The 25233-nt window shown below is 44.1% G+C and overlaps 1 protein-coding gene across 1 annotated transcript in view; it reads left to right on the plus strand.

Moving 5' to 3' along the window:
• Window positions 1-25233, plus strand: part of ttc27 (tetratricopeptide repeat domain 27) — a 254749-nt gene that overhangs the window by 44219 nt on the left and 185297 nt on the right. Inside the window, exons 6-8 of the mRNA XM_038814813.1 lie at window positions 883-1047; window positions 3360-3493; window positions 9965-10077. Coding sequence (XP_038670741.1) covers window positions 883-1047; window positions 3360-3493; window positions 9965-10077 — 412 coding nt within the window. The remainder of the gene's footprint in view (window positions 1-882; window positions 1048-3359; window positions 3494-9964; window positions 10078-25233) is intronic.

Here is a 25233-nt window from a genome sequence, read left to right on the forward strand (position 1 = left end):
ACCTAAACTGGACATCTTTCTTTGGACTATGAGAGGAAACCAGAGCACCCGGAGGAAACCCACGCAAACATTGGGAGAATGTGCAAACTCCACACAGTCACCCAAGGCCGGAATTGAACCCCGGTCCCTGGCACTGTGATGCAGCAGTGCGAAGCAGTGTGCCACCATACCTTTCAAGAACAGTGATCATGGGTAGATAATTGCTTTTGTGCTATTAATTGAGGGATAAATATTGACCAAGCTATCGGGGAGAACTCCCCAGTTCCACTTTAAAATTGTGCCTTAAAAGGGCAGCACAGTGGTTAGCACTGCTGCCTCATGGCGCCGAGGTCCCAGGTTCGATCCCGGCCCTGGGTCACTGTCCGTGTGGTGTTGGCACATTCTTCACGTGTTTTCGTGGGTTTCGCCCCCACAACCCAAAGATGTGCAGGGTAGGTGGATTGACCACACTAAATTGCCCCTTAATTGGAAAAAATGAATTGGGTACTCTAAATTTAAAAAAAAGTAAAAGCTTCACACCACAACTGAGATTACGAAAGGCCTACTCCAGGTGGCCATAGTCACAGTCAATACAGGTGATTAATAAGAAGTAGGTAGCACCTTGGGAAGTAAGGACTTCCATGATTAAGAGAAATGACAAAGCAGACTCAACTGACTGACTGCCACAATCCTGTCCCTATGCTTGGCATTATGTTCAGTCAGTATTGAGTCACCAAAGCCACGACAAGCCTTTCAGTCCAGACATATCATAGCTTCAGTTTTTGCTCGACTTGCTGGAAAATGAATGACAGCAACCCCTCCGACTTTCCTTGTGCATAGTCTTGGGCATCTTTCTGCGGCCAAAAGCACTTAACGTTTTGTTGTGTCTTTGATTATTCTCAGTGCTGACAAACGAGGCCTTTTTCAGCTCTGGGGAATGCCGAAATTTAGCAATCCAGTTCCACCTGGAATGTGGATATGCTTTGCTCTACTACTACGAATACAAGAAGGCCAAGGAGAATTTCACCAAAGCCCAGGAAATGGCAAAGCTCTCTACCACTATGACAGGTAGGTCAGACTCTTACATTGTATATTCAGTCGTTCATTTGTTTTCTCTCTCAATCTTTAACGAATGTAGCCCAAAGGCAGAAACCTAGCCTGGATAGGTCTTTTCTAAATGATATAAAAATATGCTGTGGAAATAACCTGTGGGCCTCTCTGAGCATTTCATTTGTCATCTATAGTCCTGGAATGCAGTGACCTGTACATCTAAATCCTAACATTCAGAGCCACTAAAGCTGTGAGCTTGGACTGCAGTGCGGCTGTTAAAGGTTAAAAAGGCAAGATTGTGTACTTGTAAAATGTAGTGACCATCTGCATTGGTGGCAGTGAGCTAAAGAAGAGACCAACCAGATCTCCCCGCTCGGTGTCACTATCCACGATCCTTGCTCGTCTGCTGAGGGACCAAAGCAAACTCGACTGCCATGCTCAACATAGTGGAATAGCACGTCTGGTGCTGTCTGCACCCCCCAGATGAAGAATGTCAATTTGAACAATGTACTGGAAGGCATCAGACCTGTATTCGCACTGTACACCATTTGTTCCTTTTTCCCCCTCTGTAGCTTTCAGAGGCTCTTTTCTAATGGGAATAAATGCTTGCATTAAAAGTTAACATGCAATTCGCTCATCCTCTACTGAGAGTTTTGGGTGATTCCAAGTCTCAGGTTACCCATTTAGATACTGCACCAAGCACCAATAAAACACTAATATGACTTCAAGAGTAGACTTGACCAAACATTTTCAAACAAGATTTAATTCTAAACACATTTTACCTCCTTTCTCTTTATAATGTTTCCTTTAAATGTTTTACATTTATTCATTTGCAGTGTTCACCTTGAAAGGAATTTATTTGTTTTGCTGAGCTGAGATCTCAAGTGCAGGACCCTCATGACTGAAGAGAATTTGTCTTTTCATCCGGTGTTGATGAGGGTCTGGAATTCAGTCCCTGCTGGGGTGTTGGTGGCAGAAGCCTTTATTTAATTTAAAATGTAGGTGGATGTGAAATGGCAGAGCTGTAACCCGCAAGGCTGCGGACCAAGAGCTGCAACCACTACCATCTAGAAGGATAAGAGCAGCAGATACCTGGGAACCCCACCGCCTGGAGGTCTCCCTCCAAGTCATTCACTATCCTGACTTGGAAATATATGACCGTTCCTTCACTGTCGCTGGGACAACATCCTGGAACTCCCTCCCTAACAACACATTGGGTGCACCTACATCTCAAGGACTTCAGAGGTTCAAGAAGGCAACTCACCACCACCTTCTGAAGGGCAACTAGGGATGGGCAATAAATGCTGACCTAACCAGCCACGCCCACATCCCGCAAATGATTTAAAAAAAAAATAAGGCTGGCCAGCACATACTCGATGGCCTGAATGGCCGCTTTCTGTTCCGTACATTTTTACGAAACGATGGGAGAGCAGATGAACATAATCAAGGATTGGCTAGATGATTAAAAACCGAGAGAGGGCTAGGTTGAAAGGGGAGACCGGACAACACTTCAGGGCACAAGAACTTGTGTGGGCTACGACTGCAAATGGCTCCAACTCTTGGTTTTGGAGATGGGAATAGCATTGAAAATTTAGACTTTTGTCTCCAGAAATCTTGGAAGATTGATCGGATTGCATTTTAAAATCAAACGGTCAACGACAACCAGATGAAAAAGGTCAGCTGACAGGCCGAGCTCAATGTGGCACACTTGAGGGCTTAAACCTTGCACTATCTGAAACTTTAGTGGCTCAGAATGTTAGGATTCGAATGTACAGGACATTGCCTTCGCTTTCCTTGTAACATAGTCATGAGCTTGACGGTGAAAGTTAAGTAAGGTACATGTCTACAACTTGTAATGCATTCTTTAAGATAATTGATAGCATAGTCTACACTAAACTTGTTCATGCCAGTCGTGCAGCTTTATTTTCAGATTTAAAAAAAAATTTTGAGTTCAGTTTCATTTTCTTTTTTCTTTTATAAATTTTAGAGTATCCAATTATTTTTTAAAAATCCAATTCAGGGGCAATTTAGCGTGGCCAATCCACCTAACCTGCACATCTTTGGGTTGTGGGGGTGAAACCCATGCAGACATGGGGAGAATGTGCAAACTCCACACGGACAGTGACCCGGGGCCGGGATTCGAACCCGGGTCCTCAGCGCCGCAGTCCCAGTGCTAACCACTGTGCCACATGCCTCCCTGTTTCATTTTCAATGAATGATATTAAGCTTTCCTCCTCCCCTCCCCCCATGACCCCCAATCCCTTACCATCTCTTGCCAGTGCTTCACCTTTGATATCAGTAATGTAAAAGTGGCTTTTCTTTTATTTAAGGTGTTTTGGGGAAGCGTACGCGGTTCCAGGAAAACTATTTGGCCCAGCTTATCCTGGATGTCCAGCGGGAAGAAGATGCCCTTCGTCAAATGGAGTTCACGCCAGCACCCACACCGTTGGAAAATCTGCCCAAGGTAACTCACAGGTGGAATTGCACTTGACATTTCACTGGTTCTTCAACTCACTGTCGTGACCTGTAATGAACTCCTGACCATGTCCAGCTTAAAGCTGGAACAGCGAAGGTTGATCTGGGTACGAACCCCTGTTTTAACACGGGGAGGAAGAATTGTTGGATAGGCTGAAATGGTCAGCAGCTTGCGAACTCGGGCCACTTTCTGCATATGCTTTTTCCAAAATGTTTTTCTTGGGATCTGAGAGATGCTGACGAAGCCGCAGTTGTTGCATATCTGGCCTTGGAGAAGGAGGCGTTGAGCTGCTTCCTTACACCGGAGGTACACCCACAATGTTCTTTCTGTCACGGTTTGATACAACTGAGTGGCTTGCTTTGACCATTTCAGAGATCTGTTAAGAGGCGATCACATTGTTCTGGGTCTGCAGTCGTGCATTACCAGACTGTGTAAGGATGGCAGGTTCCTCCTTGAAAAAGATTAGTGTACCTGATGGTTTTTACTACAATTGGTAGTTTCCTGATCATTTTTGACAAGACCAACGTTTTATTACGGATTAATTAATTAATTAAATTATAATTCTCCCAGCTGCCTTGGTGTGATTTGAACTTGTGTCTCTGCAGCAGTAGTCCAGGCCTCTGGCTTACTAGTTCAGTAACCACAATGCCACCTGTCCAAAACTGGCATTGGGAGCAGCAGGTGGTGTGTGGGTGGGAGCATGGTGCTGAAGGGGTACAGTGGGCTGCCGTTCGGGACTGTGCTTCGGCACCGTAAGTCACTGGGAGGACTTTGCTATGTAGCGCAGTCGAATGCCCAGGGTAGGGGGGGTGTAATTTTTCTTCCAGGCTTAAAGAACCAAAGCCCCACAGTAAGTTGAATTCTGTGGCACCTTTAATGTTGCAAAACATCCTAAGGCACCTTGCAGGTGTGTATTCAGACAAAAATCAACATCACGTCAAGTAAGGAGAAACTATGATGAGTGTTTAAAAATTTCATCAGAGATTGGTTTTCAGAAGGGTCATAAAGGAACAAACTGCTTGACAGCACAATGGCTGTGAAGGGGTTGAGGAGTGGCGAAATAGCATTAGGTATTGTCAGAATACATGTGGAACCCAACACTATGTCTTTGGATGATGTTGCCACACCAAGGGGGACCATGTAGGTGAGAAACAGCAGCTTATCTCTTGAGGCAGTGGGTGCGGTGGTGTGAAGAGAAACCTCAGTAGAATCTCTGGCGAAGATTGGAAAGGTAAAAGTGGTACCAGCAGAGGGTTGTCCCACACAGCTGGACAAACGGAGAAGAAGCGCGAGAGGAATGGTGCAGTCGACATGTCAAAGGGCTGGATGTAGACAGGCCGAGGCAGATGAGTAGGGGTACTGCACGTTGGTCACCATCACAGAGGAGGCTATTTGTAACTTTGGTAAGAGCTGTTTGACTACCAAGGCAGGGACAGTAGTCTGATCGGAATGATTCAAACATGAAATTGCTGAAAAGTTAGATGTAAATTTGGGAGGTGAATGCATTTTCAAGGACCTAGGAATGAAATGAAATGAAAATGGCTTATTGTCACAAGTAGGCTTCAAATGAAATTACTGTGAAAAGCCCCTAGTCGCCACATTCCGGCGCCTGTTCGGGGAGGCTGGTACGGTAATTGAACCGTGCTGCTGGCCTGCCCTGGTCTGCTTTCGAAGCCAGCGATTTAGCCCTGTGCTAAACTAGCCCCGACAGGCAAGAGAGATTGGAGATGGACCAGTAGTTCACAAGGAGAGGGGCCAAGGGTGGATTCTTCGGGGAGTGTATTAATAACTGCAGGGGCTTGGGACAGGGACAGTATAATAGGAGAGGAAACTGTGTACAATATCAGCTGACTAGAATCAAGATGACCCAGCAGAGAAAAGTGGCTGCAAGTTGATGGTGACTGTAAGGAGTCAGTGGAAAATGGTCTAAAATTACGTTTTTGGACATTTCCTGGCCTGTCTGCTCCTCTTGCTTTGCTGGCTGACAGAAAAGTCACAATGGCTTCTCCACGCAGACCTCTGGATAAGATCGCAGTCTGGTTTTGGTTATATAATTAGAGCCGGATCTGCACATACGCATATTTTTTTTAAAAACCTCACCGAATTCTAGTGGATGTCCATCTCTCTAGGTCAGAAAAGCAGGTTTCAGTCGTGGCTTGTGGGTTGGTAGGTAAGTCCCACGGGGAAATTTTAATTTCCCGCCTGTCTGGTCTGTGTAGGGTGGTGGGAAGGGTTAAAATCGCCCCAAGAATCTTTTAAATAAGCACATTTGTTATTTTTCTGCTGGAGCCCATGAAACTTTGCAAAGCAGCTGGAAGGTTCCAGTCTTTTTCACAGATGTGTTCTGTAGTCGTTGTGGAACACTTCTGTGTAATGCATCATAAATTTCCTCACATCCCCGCCCTCAAGAATTTTTGGAGTTTCGGAGAAAAGTGTATTGCTCTGGTACTGACCTGGACCCTACAATCGATCTCACATCTTTTTGGTGTCTTAGACTTTTGTGTGTTGCCGGTAAACCTATTCCTTACTCCTCCACCCTGAATCCTCAGAAAGCAACTTGTAGGTGCCCAGTCTATATATCTATGAAGTGCAGTGTCGCCGAGGTGCAATTTCAATCCGTGCCACGTAGCAAGTTTATGAAAGAGCTGTCCGTTCAGAGGTACCGCAGCTGGACAACAGTATGTGTTGCTGTGCCAGGCTGAATAAGATGCAACGTGCACGGGCATTTATCCTTCCAGGATGAGTTTCCTGTTATTCAATCACTTGGCCACATCTGTGTGGTTTGGAGCACTGTAAATTAGCCACAGCAATCAACAATGTTCTCCAGCTCCTTCCAGAGACCCTGTAGCATTCTAGCCTGATCCGATACCTTGATCATGGAAATAAACAAACACCTTTGCCAAAAGAAATGTAGCCTCATCTGTTCCCAGTATCTTCTGACGTGGTAGCCTCCATTTTCCGGTGATTGATGTTTCGAAATATGTTGCTGGTCAGTCAATAGTGAACAATAATGAATCTTGGTGAACTCCTTTGCTAATACACAAGAAATATTGATGAGTTGTAAAGTAAAATTGGCACTCAAAAGCTCAACAAACATCTTAAATTTTACTTGATGTTGCCTTCCAAGGGAACCGTGGCTAAGATTCAGTCAGGTGGAAGTGAACTTGTGGCGCAATGAACATGTTTACCCGCATATCAAAAGATGGTTCTGCTCCAAATTTTCATTAGACACTATTTCTACACCTCATAACCATTGGTTTGCCTAATCTAGCATCCTACTAACTTCCCTCTCATCCATGCCTTTACTTGACTACTGGGTCTGACTGCATCTGTGGAGAGGGAATAGAGCGACCGTTTAGTGTCTGGATGACTCTCCGTCAAAGCAGTTATCAGGACAGATGACCAAAAACGTGGTCGATGCGACAGATTTTAAGGAGTATCTTGGAGGAGATGAGAGTAGAGAGACCGAGAGGTCTAGTGAAGGAATTCCAGATCGCACACTGAGAGGTGGGAATATTATTTATTGAGAGAAAGTAATTAGTTTTGCGTTTATGCCACAGTCACTCTTTAAATGGCTGGACATCAGGAGTTGATTGTACCCTGCCTTGCTTTGCATGATGTGTGATCGCTGGAGAGCAGCCAATGGCCATGCACCAGTTCTTGCTTTTAAATAAAGTCTATTCCATGTAATGCGTCTGGAATTTACGTTTAGAGACTCTCATTAAACAAAGCACCATAGAAACGAATTTGAGGGAAAAATGGGACAAAAACACGCCAAGCTAGATTTTACAGGGATCTGATTTTCACGTTACTGTACTTCAGACATTTTTATAATTTTATGGGGGGTTTTTTTTCAAATCTTATTTTTCAAAAGTCATAACAGCTTCAAGTACTCCGAGGAACGGTCTAAGAGGAAAGTTATAACGAAGGTTAAAGCAGGATAAATCCTGGTTGACAAATATAAAACTTTTCAACATTAGTAGTAATAGCCAGATTTTCGTTGCTAATAAGTCCCATACAGCACCGAGCAACTTAAGGGACAGAAGTGCAGTCAGCACCAAGGCAAGTAGGATATGAACAGAAATATTCTTATCCATGGAAGTAAGAAAACCTCTCTGAATTATTGAAGGGTCCAGCAGAGTTTGGGATGAAGGCAGACAGGAGAAACTTGCACTTATATAGTGCCCTTAGCGTAGCGAAACATCCCAGTGCTTTTAACAAGATCAGTATCAGTACAAACATTTTTATAATAATGTTTATTGTCACAAGTAGGCTTACATTAATACTGCTATTAAGTTACTGTGAAAATACCCTAGTCGCCACACTCCGACGCCTGTTCGGGTACACAGAGGGAGAATTCAGATTGTCCAAATTACCTAACAGCACGTCTTTCGGGACTTGCGGGAGGAAACCGGAGCACCCGGAGGAGACCCACACAGACACTGGGAGAATGCGCAGACTCTGCACAGACAGTAACCCAAGCCGGAATTGAACCTGGGACCTTGGAGCTGTGAAGCAACCACGCTAACCACTGTGCTACCGTGCCGCCTGAGTTTTTGACAGTGAGGGAGTTATCAGGACAAAAACAGAAAATGCTGAACAATCCCTGTGGAGAGAGAACAGAGCTACCGTTTTGAGTCTGGATGACTCTCCGTCAAAGCAATCATCAGAATAGGTGACTAAAACTTTGGTCAAAGCGGCAGGTTTTAAGGAGCATCTTGGAGGAGGTGAGAGTAGAGAGACAGAAGTGTAGCAAAGGAATTCCAGAGCCATGGCAGGTGACAGCATGCTGATGGATGGAACGATTAAAATCGGGGTTGCGCAAAGAGGCCAGAATTGGAGGAGGATGAAGATCATAAAGGCTTTTACACCTTGAGGAGGTTACCTGGATATGGGGACAGTTGAGGACACGGAGGTATGTAATAGCTAGGGTTTTGATTTTATCATTGAGCTATTGTCAACTATGAGTATCAGTCAAACAAGTAGAGGGATAATGGGTGAATGAGAATTGGACCAGACTTCTGCATGAATTCAAGCTTATGTAGGGTTGAAGCTGGGAGGCCGTCACGGCGCCAAGGACCCGGGTTCGATCCTGCCTGTCTGTGTGGAGTTTGCACATTCTCCCCCTGTCTGCGTGTGTCTCACCCTCACAATACAAAGGTGTGTCGGGTAGGTGGATTGGCCACACTAAATTGCCCCTTAATTGCAAGAAAATAGAATTGAGCACTCTAAGTTAAACAAAAGAGATGAAATGAAATGAAAATTGCTTATTGTCACAAGTAGGCTTCAAATGAAGTTACTGTGAAAAGCCCCTAGTCGCCACATTCCGGCGCCTGTTCGGGGAGGCTGGTACGGTAATTGAACCGTGCTGCTGGCCTGCCTTGGTCTGCTTTAAAAGCCAGCGATTTAGCCTTGTGCTAAAAGGCCAGCCAGGAGAACATTGGAATAGTCAAGTACAGGGGTATCAAAGACGTGGATGAGAGGGAAGTTAGTAGGATGCTACATTAGGCAAACCAATGGTCATGATGTTAGAAATAGCGTCTAATAAAAACTTGGAGCACAACTGTCTTTGACTCATGCAGAATAGCAATGTTTTGAGATGTTATAGTTAACATCACCTTCCCAGAGTTAAGGAAGAGAAACATAGACCGTGTTCCCCGCAGAGTTTTATCTGGGGTATTTGTGAGAGATTCCATGGTTGGTGCAGAGACTTGGTGAGTAGGAGGAAAGGTAGAAGCCTACAAAATAGGAAAGTGTTAGCAAGAGTTCGGTTGGTTGGCCGTGTGTTTGGGTGATTGGTACAGGAAAGAGTAGCAAAACTGCTCAGAGTCCCAGATACGTGCTTGTAAATTAAAGGGTGTTGTGCAAATCGAAGGTTTCCCCAACTACGAAGAATTCTCAATTGTGAAAGACTTGAATGTGAAGTGTATATTGTTAAAAAGGAACAGAATGAGTTTAGAGGGGATCAGGAAGGATGTGAGGCATTTGTCAAAAGCGGCCGTCGGTGTGGTCCTGAAGGTATTTCAATTACTGGTCTTCTAGTCTAGGCGCTCGTGTGATTGTTACATTAACTGGAAGGAACAAAGGAACCATTGCAGAACATTCAGAGCTTCTTCAGATATTACCTCCCACCCATTCCCCCATTAGAGATGCAAACAGAAAAAGCTTCCTGACCATGTTGACAGTCACATTATACGTACTGATGATATTTCTTAGCACTAGCTGACTGGTTATGTAGAACCCCATACTTTTTGGACCTGCCCTAAACTTTCTTCGTTACTCACTGTCAAATTTTGCGTTATTAAACTCTGAAAAGTGCATTGGGAGGTTTTATTACATTAAACGCACTATTTTATGTTCCAGTTATTGTTGTATTAAAATCCTTTTCAGGAGCTAAAATTGAACACGATGAATGTCACAAATAATATAGTGATGCAGTGCCGTCCTTCTTGCCAACAGAACCTTGAACTGAGTGATGACACGTTGCTGAATTCAATTAAACTGGCAGATCCCGAGGAGTACAATACGTCAGACCTATGTGCAGAGGAGCTTGCTGTAATTCTGGCTATCTGGTGAGCATTTCCAGGCACCCATGCTGACCATATTTTGTGATAGCATGTTGGACTACACGTTCTCTTCTCTGTTCAATATATAAGTACGAAACCATGTTGACTAAAACTCTTTGAGTCTCTCTATTCCCATTGAAACTGAGAAAGGCAAATACAAGAAGTTCCAAGGTAATGCTGAATGAGCTGTTCTGAACCGAAAGCAGATTGGCGGGATTGCTAATTTGTAGGTGCTGATTGCTTGGATTATAGTTGGTGGACAAATGATCTGCCTGATGTGCTCCTGGACTATTCAGGCAAGAAGACCTCGGCATTAATCCCGATACCTTAATGAGTAAGCTGGTCTGGACAGAAGCCGCTGGTTGGGTATGCCACAACTGTTCTCAGCACTGTGATAGCAAGCAAGAGATAAATCAGCCAGGGCTCTACCTTTTTGATTGATCAGCATGTCGTAATTCATGCTCTGTGTGCTTGCGCATAAATGTTTTGCTGGGCGAAGACAGCACCAGACTTGGAACAATGCTGTTCATGGTTAAATGAACTGCCCGCACTCACCGTGAAGGCTACCAAAACATTTTTTTAAAAACCAAGTGTGTTTTGGCAATGCTGAAACATTGTACTGTAAAGTGAAGTAAGACCATTTATAATTTATGTGAAAAATATGATTGAGTGAATGCTGAGAGTTTATAGATTGGACAAAGAATTTCATGGAAATCCAACTGGAGAAGTATTGCCAGGAGGAATTTTGGTAATAGCACAAGCGGTGAGCTTTCTACCAGGAGTTTTAAGTCATCCAATCCCCAACATGGAAATTATGGGTTGTTTTTTGTTATTTCCACTCTCCTCTCAGCTCTCGCTGCTCATTCTGTGCTCTTCCTCCACTCTCTTCCCTGCATCCTGCATTGTTGGCAAAATCTTCAGCTGCATTCTGCACTTTAAAACTCATCACTCTTAATGCAGCTCTTTCCCAGGTCTTTGATCCCCACACCTAATTTTCTTACTTTCACTCCCCTTTCAGCACTGTGGGGTGTTCTGCTACATTAAAATCAGCTCTGTAATAGTATATGTATTTAAAACCTGTCTCTAGCTATTCGGAAGTGATAGAGAATGGCACAAAAGCTAAGTAGTCTCTTTGGTTCCGTCAGATGCTGAATAATTAAAAAATTTCCATCCGCTACATAATAATGTGGATAATTTGTTTTTATAAGCCTGTTGAAATTCTACCTAAGCACCTCTTATGGTGTCTCCTTGACTTTTATACTGTAGTTCTTTTGCTTCCAAATTATAATACCCTAAACAATTGTTTTTTGCTGTATAACAAACAAGGGAGGCATTTTTGTATTAGCTAATAGCCAAATTATAAAACACTGAAACTTGACAATCTGAAATAAACGTCGCCTGGCGTTCAGTGAAAGCAGGTTTATATTCAATTAGTGCCTTTTCAGAAATAACTCAAAGCACTTCATGTACAATTAATTACTCTGAGGTTATGTGATTCTTATACAAACACAACAGCCATTATTAAGTACAATAATATCTGATAAATGATAGCGCGTGAATATCAGTTCATTTCTTTTTGGTGATGCTCGTTGAGGGAGTGACATTCCTGAGATGAAGATGACTGTTGTCTTTTAAACAACGCAATAAGATGATTATCCTGAATCACCAGAATAGATAGACCAGATGTTAGTTTAGTTCCACATCTGAAAGATGTCACCTCCTGCCATGCAGTGCTCCCTCATATTGTTTTCAAGTTCTGGAACAATGCTTGAACTCAAATCTCCTGACGACGAGGGAAGAATGATGTCAGCTGAGCTAAGTTGACATATATTGTGAACAATAATAGACATGTCCGGATTTTGATGGATTTGAGAATGAGGTGACCTTATTATGACCTATAGGATTCTCAGGGGGCTTGACAGGGTAGATGCTGAGAGGTTGTTTCCCCTTGTGGGAGAGTCTAGCCCAGAGGGCATAATCTCAGAGCAAGCGGTCGTTCTTTGAAGACAGAGATGAGGAGGAATTTCTTATTTGAGAGGATAGTGAATCTGTGGAATTCTTTACTGCAGATGGCTGGGGAGACTAGGTCGATGTGTATGTTCATGGCTGGGATAGACAGATTTTCAATCAGTAAGGGAAGGAAGAGTTATGAGGATAAGGCGGGAAAGTGGAGTTGAGGATTATCATATCGGATCAGTCACGATCTAATTGAATGGCGGAGCAGAATGGTGACCATGTTCACTGTTTTCCCTGTTGGTTTTTAATGGTACTGAAGTTCGAATAGGTGGTTAACAATTAGACTCCTACCTTCTCACTAATTCTGCAGAATCGGCCAAGATTTCCATTACCTATCCTAATATTTCATCCTTTGGCTCAGGGTCAACTGCTGCCAGATTATGGTGATGAGAGGTGCTGAAAGTGCTATATGAATGCAAGTTGTTGATAATATTAAAGCACCAATTGTGATTTGATGTGTCTATCAGGATATGAGTGAAGTTTTGAAACAAGTTGACACAAATTCTGTCGATCAGCTAATCTTTGCAAATCGTAATTTGCCTTCCACTCAAGACACAACTATTCAAACTTCTCTTAGTTATATTTAAACCAACTTTCTGAACCTTATTATAGTAATGGTGCTGTTTTTGGTTGAACTATCAATTTAATCCCAATTAATTAATTCCACAGAGAGTTGAAAATTTCTCTCATTTCAGGTGGGATTTTGCACATCTATTCTTGGATTGGTCAGTAAGGATAGAGTTTTTTTTTAACTAAAAGCATTCTTTTTTTTTAAATTTCCAATTAAGGAGCAATTTAGCATGGCCAATCCACCTACTCTGCACATCTTTGGGTTGTGAGGACGAAACCCACGCAGACATGGGGAGAATGTACAAACTCCACACAGACGGTGATCCAGGGCCGGGATCGAACCCGGGTCCTCGGCGCCGTGTGGCAGCAGTGCTAACCACTGTGCCGCCTGACTGAAAGCATTCTTAACATTCTTTGTGGAAATGATTTTTTTCCCCCCGCTCGATTAAGGCTCTCAGTAAAGAGCAGTAAGATTTATTTTCAGTCTGCCACCCGAAATAGCCGCATTCTCTGAAATAGAAGTGATGTGGATAAGTCTTCAGCCACAATTTGTCATTTTCTCTTGTACATTTTATTTGTGTCAATGCAGAATCTTTGTTTCTTGAGTGACATCGGAGCTCAATCTTTAAGGTTATCTGTCTTATATAACAAGGGCAATTACAGATGAAAGTCATGCCTTGCAGAACTCATGATTAATTATGTCGTGCTTCCCCAAGGGGGATGAGGCTAACTCATCTGGCAGGTAGCAGATGTTTAGATAACCTTTCTGTCCTTTATATTTCCTTTCCAGTTCAGTAAATTGCAAGTGTGTTGAAGACCATATGGAGGGAACATGTGTCCTTAGTTTAGTTGGAAGCAAGTGTGGGTCATATATCGTCCAGATGGTTTTGGCTTTAAGTCGACCTTAAGGATGATTATTGGGAGAAAGTTCACCATGCCATAGACTACTGAGCATGGTGTTGAAGATTGTAGTTGGTAGGGAAAGCAATTTAATGGGGATTGGACCTGATATCAATTTTGGGAAGATATTTTATCCCCCAATTTGTCATCCCGCCCCTTAAAGGAAAAGAATTCCCCCTGCGGTGTGGTTCCCGATGGAAGGGCCATCTCCAGTACCCAATCCAAGTGACCATTCTTGTTGTGTGGAACTTCATATCAGTTTGATGTGACTTTTTCCACCTGAATTGTGTGCACCATCGCAGTGACCATGAACAAGTGTCTATATATCCTTCCGTCACACTCTTTGACAGTCACATTTTCAGTTAGGAAAAAAGTGAAATAAGGCACTTAAGTGCCTGACAAGGCACATTCACACCCACTCTCCATTATTTCTATTATTCGCCCGCTTTTATAGCACTAAACTAACCATCAGCAATGAGGCAAATATAACTGCGAAAGTTCAGCCCCAGTCTTTCACAGCTAAATGCTGAAGTTATTGAATTTTGCTTTCTTTAGAGAAAATTATTTTCAATTGCTGTTAGTTATTCAACATTTGAATGTGGTTGAACATTTATGAAAATCAGGGGCTTGCAGGATATATAAGCACACCGATTTGCTAGTGTGTCTAATGTACTTTTGAGTGTGTCTCTTTATTTTTTTATTCTTGTATGGATTTTTTTGGTTTTGGTCTTCCCTGCCACCTCTCCTAAATGCCACAGTCAAGAGGTTATGCTGGAACTATACAAAACCCTGGTTAGACTCCACTTGGAGTACTGTGAGCAGTTCTGGGCACCACACCTTAGGAAGGATATTTTGGCCTTGGAGGAAGTGCAATGTAGGTTTATTAAAATTATACCTGGACTACAGGGGTTGAGTTACGAGGAGAGATTACATAAATTAGACCCGTTTCCATGAGAATTTAGAAAGTTAAGGGGTGATCTGATTGAAGTATTTAAGATATTAATAGGGAAAGACAGGGTAGATAAAGATAAACTATTTCCGCTGGTTGGAGATTCTAAAACTAGAGGGCATAGTCTAAAAATTAAGACTAGACCATTCAGGAGAGACGTTAGGAAGAACTGCTTCACTCGAATGGTGGCAGAGGTTTGGAACTCTCCCACAAACAGCAGTTGGATTTGGATTTTGTTTATTGTCACGTGTACCGAGGTACACTGAAAAGTATTTTTCTGCGAGCAGCTCAACAGATCATTAAGTATATGAAAAGAAAAGGAAATAAAAGAAAATACATAATAGGCAACACAAGTTACAGAATGTAACTACATAACATCCGGCATCGGATGAAGCATACAGGGGGGTAGTGTTAATGAGGTCAGTCCATAAGAGGGTCGTTTCGGAGTCTGGTTATAGTGGGGAAGAAGCTGCTTTTGAGTCTGTTCGTGCATGTTCTCAGACTTTTGTACCTCCTGCCCGATGGAAGAAGTTGGAAGAGTGAGTAAGCCGGGTGGGAGGGGTCTTTGATTAAGCTGCCCGCTTTCCCCAGGCAGCAGGAGGTGTAGATGGAGTCAATGGATGGGAGGCAGGTTTGTGTGATGGACTAGGCTGTGTTCATGACTCTCTGAAGTTTCTTGCGGTCTTGGGCCGAGCAGTTGCCATACCAGACTGTGATGCAGCCAGATAGGATGCTTTCTATGGTGTATCTGTTAAAGTTGGTAAGAGTTAATGTAGACATGCCGAATTTCCTTAGTTTCCTGAGGAAGTACAGGCGCTGTTGTGCTTTCTTGGTGGTAGCGTCAATGTGGGTGGACCAGGACAGATCTTTGGAGATGTGTACCCCTAGGAATTTGAAACTGCTAACCATCTCCACCTTTGACACCGTTGATGCTGACAGGGGTGTTTACAGTACTTTGCTTCCTGAAGTCGATGACCAGCTCTTTAGTTTTGCTGGTATTGAGAGATAGATTGTTGTCGCTGCACCACTCCACTAGGTTCTCAGTCTCCTTCCTGTATTCTGACTCGTCGTTATTCGAGATCCGGCCCACTATGGTCGTATTGTCAGCAAACTTGTAGATGGAGTTGGAACCAAATTTTGCCACGTAATCGTGTATGTACAGGGAGTATAGTAGGGGTTAAGTACGCAGCCTTACGGGGCCCCGGTATTGAGTACTATTGTGGAGGAGGTGCTGATGTTTATTCTTACTGATTGTGGTCTGTGGGAAGTTGAAGCTAGATCAGTTGTTAATTTTAAATCTGAGATAGATAGATTTTTGTGAAGCAAAGATATTAAGGGATATGAGCCAATGGCAGATGTATGAAGTTAGGCCACAGATCAGCCATGATCTCATTGAATGACAGGACAGGCTTGAGGGGCTGAATGGTCTACTCCTGTTCCTATGTGAGATCTTGGGGCTCACGATTTGGACAGTTTTGCTGTATTGCCATTCGATTACCCTTTCAATTCAGTAAAACATGTATTGGAATGTATGTTAAAGTGAGCATTAGCTCCACCGCGGTGGTTCAATTGACAAAGGGAATGCTTGGTTGAGCCATGATGGTCCCAAGTTTGATTTCCGAACGGTGTTAAAGGATCTCAGCTGAGACAGTCATTAGGCACTTGCATTGCACTTGGAATATTCTGGGGCGAAGGAGAGCGAATAATCCAGTCTATTGCTTCTGATGACCATTCAGTGCCTTCAATTCCAATATGTCTATGGTTATTGGATGAGAAAAGATTCAACACACATTCGTAGAAATCCCTGGTGTTGGAAGAGGTACCAGAGTATCTATGAGATGTAACCCTACAATGGAGAGTGCCTTCTGGAGAGAAGAGGGGTGAAAATGGGCAGATCTAAACTGAACATTTTAAAACCACAAATATGAAAATTGATCTTCTGAAAGCTCCATCGCATCAGGAAAAAAATGCAAAACAATAACTCATTTAGCAATATACTTAATTTTTATTGTCGTTCAATTTATCATTTTCTTCCCCCTTTAAGCTCTTATCCAAATAAGTCTTGCGAGCTTGGCTCTCGTGTAGATACCTCATTGGGTTCAGTGTGGTATCAGCCACTCCCATCCGTGGTCTGGAGCAGCATACCTTTACTGTCTTCTATTTAATTGGAATGATAGCATTACCCAGAGGTAAAACAATAGTACCTCCTGGAGACTTGAACAGATTATATACACCATTCGATTTTGCACATTTTCAAACTCTGAAGATGGATCAGCAAACCTTAGGAGATAAGGTCAGATACAATTCATTGAGCATGTGAATTTCCAGAGCATTTGCAAATAGATTCACGTATTTAAATCTGTACGACATGACTTTGTGTAATGATACAAAAATGTTGACACTTCTACCTTCCCCACAACAGTGGACTGTCTTATCTGACTTACACAAAATAATTTCTAACTACTCCCAGAAAAGCATATTTCCGAAAGCCCTGGTTTCCTGCCTGTGTCTCTGTAGTTCTTGCCTCTCTCGTTGTATCATAGAATCCTATAGTGCAGAAGGAGGCCAATCGGCCCATCGAGCCTGCATCGGCCCTCTGAAAGAGCACCTGACCTAGGCTTGCTCCCCTGCCCTAAGCCTGTAATCCCACCTAGCCTGCACATCTTTGGACTGTGGGAGGAATCCTGATCACCCAGAGGAAACCCACGGGGAAAACATGCAAAGTCCACAGAAGGCCGGAATTGAACCTGGGTCCCTGGCACTATGTGGCTAACCACTGTGCCGCCTTGAACGCATTTGGAAAGGGATCCAAGACTTTCCAGTACAATGTGTGTAAAGGAGTTTTCAGTTGCTAAAACAGATTGATGAATTGCTTATTGACATCCTCCAGGGAAACATTGACAAAGCTAACTCATTAGCAACGATTTTTGTCCTTTTGAACATTATACGTAACCTTTTCCCCCAAATCTTTTCTGTGGAAAAATGAAAACAAATTATGAAACATAATGTCCACTTTCCCATGGAAGGTGCAAGTCGAAGAGCCTAAAGAAGGTTTTTGGAGGCGAGACCATGGAAAGATTTGTAAACTAGGACAGTGATGTTTTAAAATTCGTTATGTTGGGGAACAGTAATCTGGAATTGACAGGTGAGTGAGGCATAATGTACACAGGGTGCAGAGGGTGTAGTTTGGACATATTGAAGTTAGTTTAAGGTGGAGATTGAGAGATTAGCATTGGTGGTTGGATTGGGCAATGGTTACTAAATATACAGCTCATTTTTTAAATCTTAAATTAAAAGGGGAAAGTTCACAAATAAAATTTTGCAGACTGCCTGATTGTGTCCATATTTTACCAATGCTTTTGATGCTGTGATCTAAAAATATGACTCATTCATGGGATGAAAGAGTTGTCCAATGATGAGGTTTATGTATATTCTTGGGACTTTGGAAGTATGAGACATTATGCCATTGCAATGTAGAAAACTGGAGGGCTTGACGTTGAGAGGCATAAGGACAAAAATTGCTGGAAATACTCAGCCGGTCAGGCAGTATATGTGGAGAGAAAAACTGTTAACATTTCAGGTCAATGACCTTTAATCATGGAAATGTAGAAAAGAGTGGGTCAGTCAGCCCTTTGAGCCTGCACCATCATTCAATATGATTATGGCTGATCCTCTACCTCAACACCATACTCCTTGACACCTTTAAAGTCAAGAAATCTGTCGTATTTCCTTCATAAAGGGGCCTCACGGTAGCATGGTGGTTAGCATCAATGCTTCACAGCTCCAGGGTCCCAGGTTCGATTCCCGGCTGGGTCACTGTCTGTGCGGAGTCTGCACGTCCTCCCCGTGTGTGCGTGGGTTTCCTCCGGGTGCTCCGGTTTCCTCCCACAGTCCAAAGATGTGCGGGTTAGGTGGATTGGCCATGCTAAATTGCCCGTAGTGTAAGGTTAATGGGGGGATTGTTGGTTTACGGGTATACCGGTTACGTGGGTTAAGTAGGGTGATCATTGCTCGGCACAACATCGAGGGCCGAAGGGCCTGTTCTGTGCTGTACTGTTCTATAAATATATGTAGCGGATGACCTCCACAGCCTCCTGTGGTAGAGAATTCCACAAGTTCACCACCCTCTGAGTGAAGAGGTTTGTCCTCATCTCAGTCCTAAATGGCCTACATCCAGTATGCTCAGCCCTGTCAGAATTTTATATTTTTCAGCCCGCGCCCCCCCCCCCCCCCCCCCACCCCACCACTCTCATTCTTCTAAACTCCAGTGAATAAGGGCCTAATTGACTTGATCTCTCCTCGTACAACAATCCTGCAATCCCAGAAATCAGTCTGGTTAACCTCTGCTGCACTCTCTCCATGGCAAGTATATCCTTTTCTGGGTGAGGAGAAGAAAACTGAAGATTATCAGGCCCTCTGGATTTATCAGCTTTCAGTTCCATTAATTTCCCCAGCACTATTTTTTTTAGTGATACTAATTTCCTTCAATTCCTTCTTCTCACCAGACCCTTGATTCTCCAACATTTCTGGAAAGTTGTTCATATCTTTCTCCATGAAGACAGAACTGAAGGAATTGTTTAATTGCTCTGCCATTTCTTTGTTCTTATAAATTCGCCTGTTTCGGACTGTAAGGGACCTGCTAATCTTCACAAATCTTTTTCTTTATCCGCTTTTATCGCTTTTATGTTGCTTGTCAGTTTATTCTCATACTCTATTTTTGTCCTCTGAATCAATCTCTTTTGCTGAATTCTAAATTGCTCCCAGGCATGCTGGCTTGCTACTTTTTCCAGCAACTTTACATGACTCCTCTTTGGATCTAATATGATCCTTAGTTTCTTTTGGTAGCCATGGTTGGGCCACTTTTCCAGTTCTGTTTTTGCGCCGCCAGAAAGGAAATTATAACTGTTGCAATGCGTACATTCGTTCCTTAAATGTTAACCATTGTCTTATCTATCGTCACACCTTTTAATGAAGTTCCCCAAATCTATCTTAATCAACTCGCACTTAATATCTTTGTAGTTTTCTATGTTTAGGTTTGGTACGCTAGTTTTGGATTGGACTACTTCACTTTCCATTCTATCATGTTATGATTCAGGACCCCGCACTACAATTAACCCGTCTCATTTCGCAATGCTAAATCAAGGATAGCATGTTCCCGAGTTGGTTCTTCTCCATGGGGGTGTAAAAAAACATCTTGTGTGCACTCCAGGAATTCATCCCAGTTTGCCCAGATAACCTTACTATTACTGTTTGGAGGCCTATAGACAATTCCCATGAATGTTTTCCACCGTTTATTGCTTCTGATTGATTCCACATCTCACTATTGCACTGATCTCACCCTTAACTGAGGGAAGTTAGAAATGTCATAGGTTTTGAGCAAGTGAAAGAGGGATTGGGGAGAGCAAAAGGGAAAGTCTGTGATGTGAAGAGCAGGGGAGATGAACCGATAAAAGGTTTCCTGGTACAAAACACAAAAGGAATGGTAATGGGCAAAGAAACAAAAAAATGTGTCAAGATGAGGTGTGAGTGGCTGGGGAGCAACCTTCGGAATGCAAAGTAAAGGAACGAAGAAAGAAATGAGAAAAAGACCAGCCCAGCAACAAATACCCAGGGGGGAGGCGCGACACAGTGGGGCAGTGCTTAGCACTGCTGCCTCACGATGCTGAGGACCCAGATTCATCCCAGGTCACTGTCCATATGGAGTTTGCACATTCTCCCCGTGTCTGCACGGGGCTCACCCCCCACAACCCAAAGATGAGGGCAGCACGGTGGCGCAGTGGTTAGCATTGCTGCCTCCGGCGCTGAGGACTTGGGTTCGAATCCCGGCCCTAGGTCACTGTCTGAGGAGTTTGCACCTTCTCCCCGTGTTTGCGTGGGTTTCGCCCCCAGAACCCAAAGATGTGCAGGTTAGGTGGATTGGCCACGTTAAATTGCCCCTTAATTGGGAAAAAAAAAATTGGGTACAACCCAAAGATGTGCAGGGTAGGTGGATTGGGCACGCTTAATTGGAAAAAAAAAAATTGGGTACTCTAAATATATTTTTTTTAAACCCAAAATGGAGGTGTCACACAATCTTTACACTGCAGAAGGAGGTCATTCGAGCCTACAGTGGCTCTCAGAAAGAGCATTCTACCTAATCCCAATCCCTTGTTTTAGCCCTGTAACCTCGCACATTCCTTCTTTTCGGATAGAAATCCAATTCCCTATCGAATACCTCGATCAAACCTGCTTCCACCACCCTTTCGGGAAGCTCATTCCAATTCCAAAAAAAATACCTCCCATCACTTCTTCTGCTTTTGCCTATAATTCTGCGACTGTTCTCTCTAGTTCTTGATCTGCTCTTGAGAGGAAGCAGTTTCTCACTATCATTCTTGTGTCTCTCTGCTGTATTATCTCCAAAGCCTTCATTTCTAATAGAGGCTAGATCTAAAATTGCTGAACTCAGTGCTGAGTCCAGAAGGCTGGAGTGTGCCGAGGCAATGTTGTGTTGAGCTTCATTGGAACACATGTCGTAGGCCAAGGACAGAAAGGTCAGAATGGGATAAAGGTGGCGAATTGAATTGACATGTGACAGGAAGCTTGCGGACTGAATGGAGGTGTTTCCACAAAGCAATTACCCAGACTACATATGGCTTCCCCCACATTGCAAGCAGTGAATTGACTATACTAAATTGAAAGAAGTAGAAGTAAATTGTTATTCCGCTTGAAAGTAGTATTTTGGGTGGTGAGAGGTTGGTACTCCCAAGAGCCTTTGCGGTTGACAAAGTCAATAGCTTTTATGAGGTCAAAAACGGCCATGTAGGGGGATCGCTGCTGTTCCTCACATTTTTCTTGAATTTGGTGTGAAGTGAGGATCATGTCTGTGGTGCCTTTCAAAATTGCACTATGACTCTGGAAGGAGCCGTTTGGTCACTGGCAGTGATGATTGAGGAGAATCCTTGCAATGGTTATTCTTGTGGCAGACAGCAGGGAGACTCCTCTGTAGTTACCACAATTGGACTTGTCTCTCTTCTTGAATATTGTCGGGTTCACTCAAACTCATCTCTGCAGGGCGGGACATGTCGTTTGTGCTCTTGACTCCCCAAGTTCTACTCCGAACTTGGTCCCAGTGGGAGATTCCCAGGAGGGCAGTAGGAACGTGTTACGGTTGTCCTCCAAGCATTCTCAAAGAGATCAAACGTTTCTGGTCGCTCATCAGAGTCCCTGGTTTGTGACCTCCCAAAATGAGAGAAGGTTTACTTGGCAAGGCATCCAACACATAGAGAGCTGACGATGGAGAGAGAGAGCACAAACCTTCAAACACTTCATGTGTCCAACCCTGAATCTCCTCCTGCACTGCCTGTCACGGAGTCTGCAGATCGCGCATTGGACTTACCAGCTATCTTCAAACCCAGTGCCATTCATGATCGCTTAAGAAGAAGATGATGAGAACGAAGGAGGTGAAGCAGCAGGTATTGCATTTCCTGGAAATTATTGCATGGAAAAGTGCCACAGGAAAAGGAGGGGTTGTTGGGGTGTCACAGAAGAAATAGTCCCCCTGGAATGCCGAAAGGGCAAAGGAAGATGCAGTGGCATCAGTCTGGAAGTGGCAGAAATGGCTAAGGATGATCCATTGAAGATGGAGAATGGTGGAATGGAAGGTGAGGATAAGGGGGACCTTTATCATGGTCTTGGGAGGGAGGGGAAGGGGAGAAAGCAGAAATGCAAGGAATAGAGCAGACATATTGTGGTTGAATAATGCTGGAAATCATTGCTAGGTCCTACAGGAAGAGCAATTGCCTGTGCCGAGGTACCAGAGAGTGACCAACATCTGTGAAATTTCGTCCCATTAACGAGTCAGCAGCTTTAGTGGAGAAACATTAGAGAGAAGAAAAGTATGAGAGGGGCAGAAAGGCCAAAGGTCATAATGGAATGCTGCTGGAAAAATGTCAAAACAGAAAGCTGTTCAGCTGCAGTTAAGACTTCAACTCAACAGAAAATTAATTAGCTCTGTAGTTATCAGAAATTAATTTGCTGAAATTGCTTTTGTCCCCTCCATTAACATGAAATAACATGCTGGATAACATCAGTGGAAATAGTGAAGTCACATGGTGCTTTTTTAAAACAATTAGTTTAATCGCCACGGAAACTTAAGATTTTTTACCCCCCCTTCTGAAGAGCCTAAATATAGTTCTGGATTCTGGTGTCCTTTCAGGCTTAAATGAAATGCCCATTTACTGCATCCCCCTCATTTGCTTGTCAACATTTACAAGCAAGAATAGAGAAGAGCGTGTTGTTTAAGAACAATTACTAGGGGTCACGAGTTCAAGGTGAGAGGGGAAAGGTTTAAGGGAGATATGCGTGGAAAGTTCTTTACGCGGAGGGTGGTGGGTGCCTGGAACGCATTGCCGGCGGAGGTGGTAGAGGCGGGCACGATAGCGTCATTTAAGATGTATCTAGACAGATACATGAATGGGCAGGGAGCAGAGGTATACAGATCCTTAGAAAATAGGCGACAGTTTTAGATAGAGAATCTGGATCGGCGCAGGCTTGGAGGACCGAAGGGCCTGTTCCTGTGCTGTAATTGTTCTTCTTCTTTGTTCTTTGTTAACAGGAGGTGATGAAATATTAGGGATAGATTGATTCTAGATCACGGCAACCAAGATACAAATACCAGGACATTACGGCTGGTTTGTGGGAGACAAATCTTCCACTGAGCCTTATAAAGGGATGAGCTAATTTTGTTTAGTTTCTTTTGGTGAGGGAACACAGGATGTGGAATGTTTAGTACCGACACTAACAAAATTCCAAATACAGCTTGGTTGTGTTTACAAAACTACTTTTTAAAACATCAGGGTGAATGGGTTGGGCATGCTATTTTCAACGAAGAATACTGTGACTAAGTAAGAACATTGGGTGGAACTTTTGTACCGAATTATCTGATGCTGGCCTAATTAATTAAGCAATCGGGGTTTCCCCAATGTTTCATGCAATGAGGCAGGCTCGATGGTGTGCACCTTCACCATCGTATCCGAGACGCCCCAGGCATCAACTTATCCACTGGTAACAGAGGAGATGGCCCACCGATCACAGGAGGCTTTAGTCCCCAGATTCAGTGACACATGCCTTAAAGTGCTGCTCAGTGCAGTGGAGGTCAGGAGGGCATCCTCTGCCCTGAGGAGGCTGAACCGTCAGACCAGCCCTGCACGGGAGTAAGGTTCCAGAGAGGTCGATGCCCACCAGAGGACTGCCCTGCATTTCTGGAAATAGATGAATGACCTCATCGGCGCCACCAGGGTAAGTGAACCCTCAGCCGCCCACACTCACCTCACTGAATGGTAGAGGGAATATGGCCCTCAGAGGCGAGAGTACCGTCTGTGGAAGCAATACATAAAAGAGCTACTCAACGTGATAAAATGATGCCTTGCAGCCACACTGCAGTCCTTCTGGTCTGAAGGTGGGGCGGCCACTGTGGGTCTTTGAACCTTCCTCATGGAAAGCTGACTGAGGGAGTTGGGGAAAGGGGATTAGGCGTTGAGGGCATTAGGAAGCACGGCGAATGACATGCCTCTATGAAGCTTATCCCTCTTCTGCGTGGACTCACCACTTTGGAGGCTGCAGTCCCAAAACCCTTGTGGACAACCTGCAGCCTTATTCAGATGGCACACAATCCAGTGGAATATTTGTAAAACTGGAAGCATGAGAAAGAAACCTGAAACCCAATTTCTCTCAACCTCATCTCCCTTTGTGCAGGAAAAGTTGAGGTACAACAGGAGGGAGAGAGAGAAAGTGGGAGGGGACTGGTCTGACCTCAAAGAACCTCCCCGAGTTCAAGAAGTTGGCAGACCAGCTACAGAGGATTGAGGACATTGGGCAGGAGAAAGAAAGTTTAGAGGTGTCACAACACTCACCTGGATTCTCCACTAATGTAGAGACACGCACCTCGGTGGGAACTAGATGTTGTTCAGGCTCATATTTTGATGGTAAGTGCGTGTCAGCAGCAGGAGGAAGCTGGGGCAACCAAACTCACAGGCACTCGCAGGGCTGCCGGGGAAGAGGCATCTGCGACGTCCAAGTTGGATGACAACACTTTGGATTGATATCTGGATGATATCTGGATGATAAGCCCTGCCTGAGAAGCTGCTGTCGGAGGCCCTCAACAGAGTGGTTTGTGAGACAAGGAGTCCATTCGCCTGTTGGCTAATGAAGTGGTGCCGACATATGCGTGCATCAATGTCTCGAGGAAGAGAATGGTACACACCATGGAGAACCTGGTCCAGCAGGCGCTCAGTTTCTGCCAGAGATCCACACAGTCCTGCACTCCATTGCTGTAGTCATGGGGATGAGTTTAGCAGTGGCTACGCAGGGGTGTGGGGCACCTTGGCCTCCTTTCTCCTCAAGGAGTCGGCAGGGCCCTTTGGCACGCAAAGGGAGGTGCAGTTGCTGTTGGACACCTCTGGGACTTCTCGAGATTCTGAGGGTGCAGGCCCTTCAGAATACACCTTGTCTGTGACCCCTTCAAATTTCATCCACTGTGCCACAGCAGGAGCAGCTGCCCCACAGCATGACAGCCAAAATGAGCCAGGCCCTGGGTCTTCTTTACGCAGCACTAGCGCAAGTGGATAACACTGGCTTCACAGCGCCAGGATCCCAGGTCCGACTCCCTGCTAGGTTACTGTCTGTACGTTCTCCCCGTGTCTGCGTGGGTTTCCACCGGGTGCTCCGGTTTCCTCCCACAGTCCAAAGAC

This window comes from Scyliorhinus canicula, chromosome 1 (assembly GCF_902713615.1).
Source record: "Scyliorhinus canicula chromosome 1, sScyCan1.1, whole genome shotgun sequence".
NCBI lineage: Eukaryota > Metazoa > Chordata > Chondrichthyes > Carcharhiniformes > Scyliorhinidae > Scyliorhinus > Scyliorhinus canicula.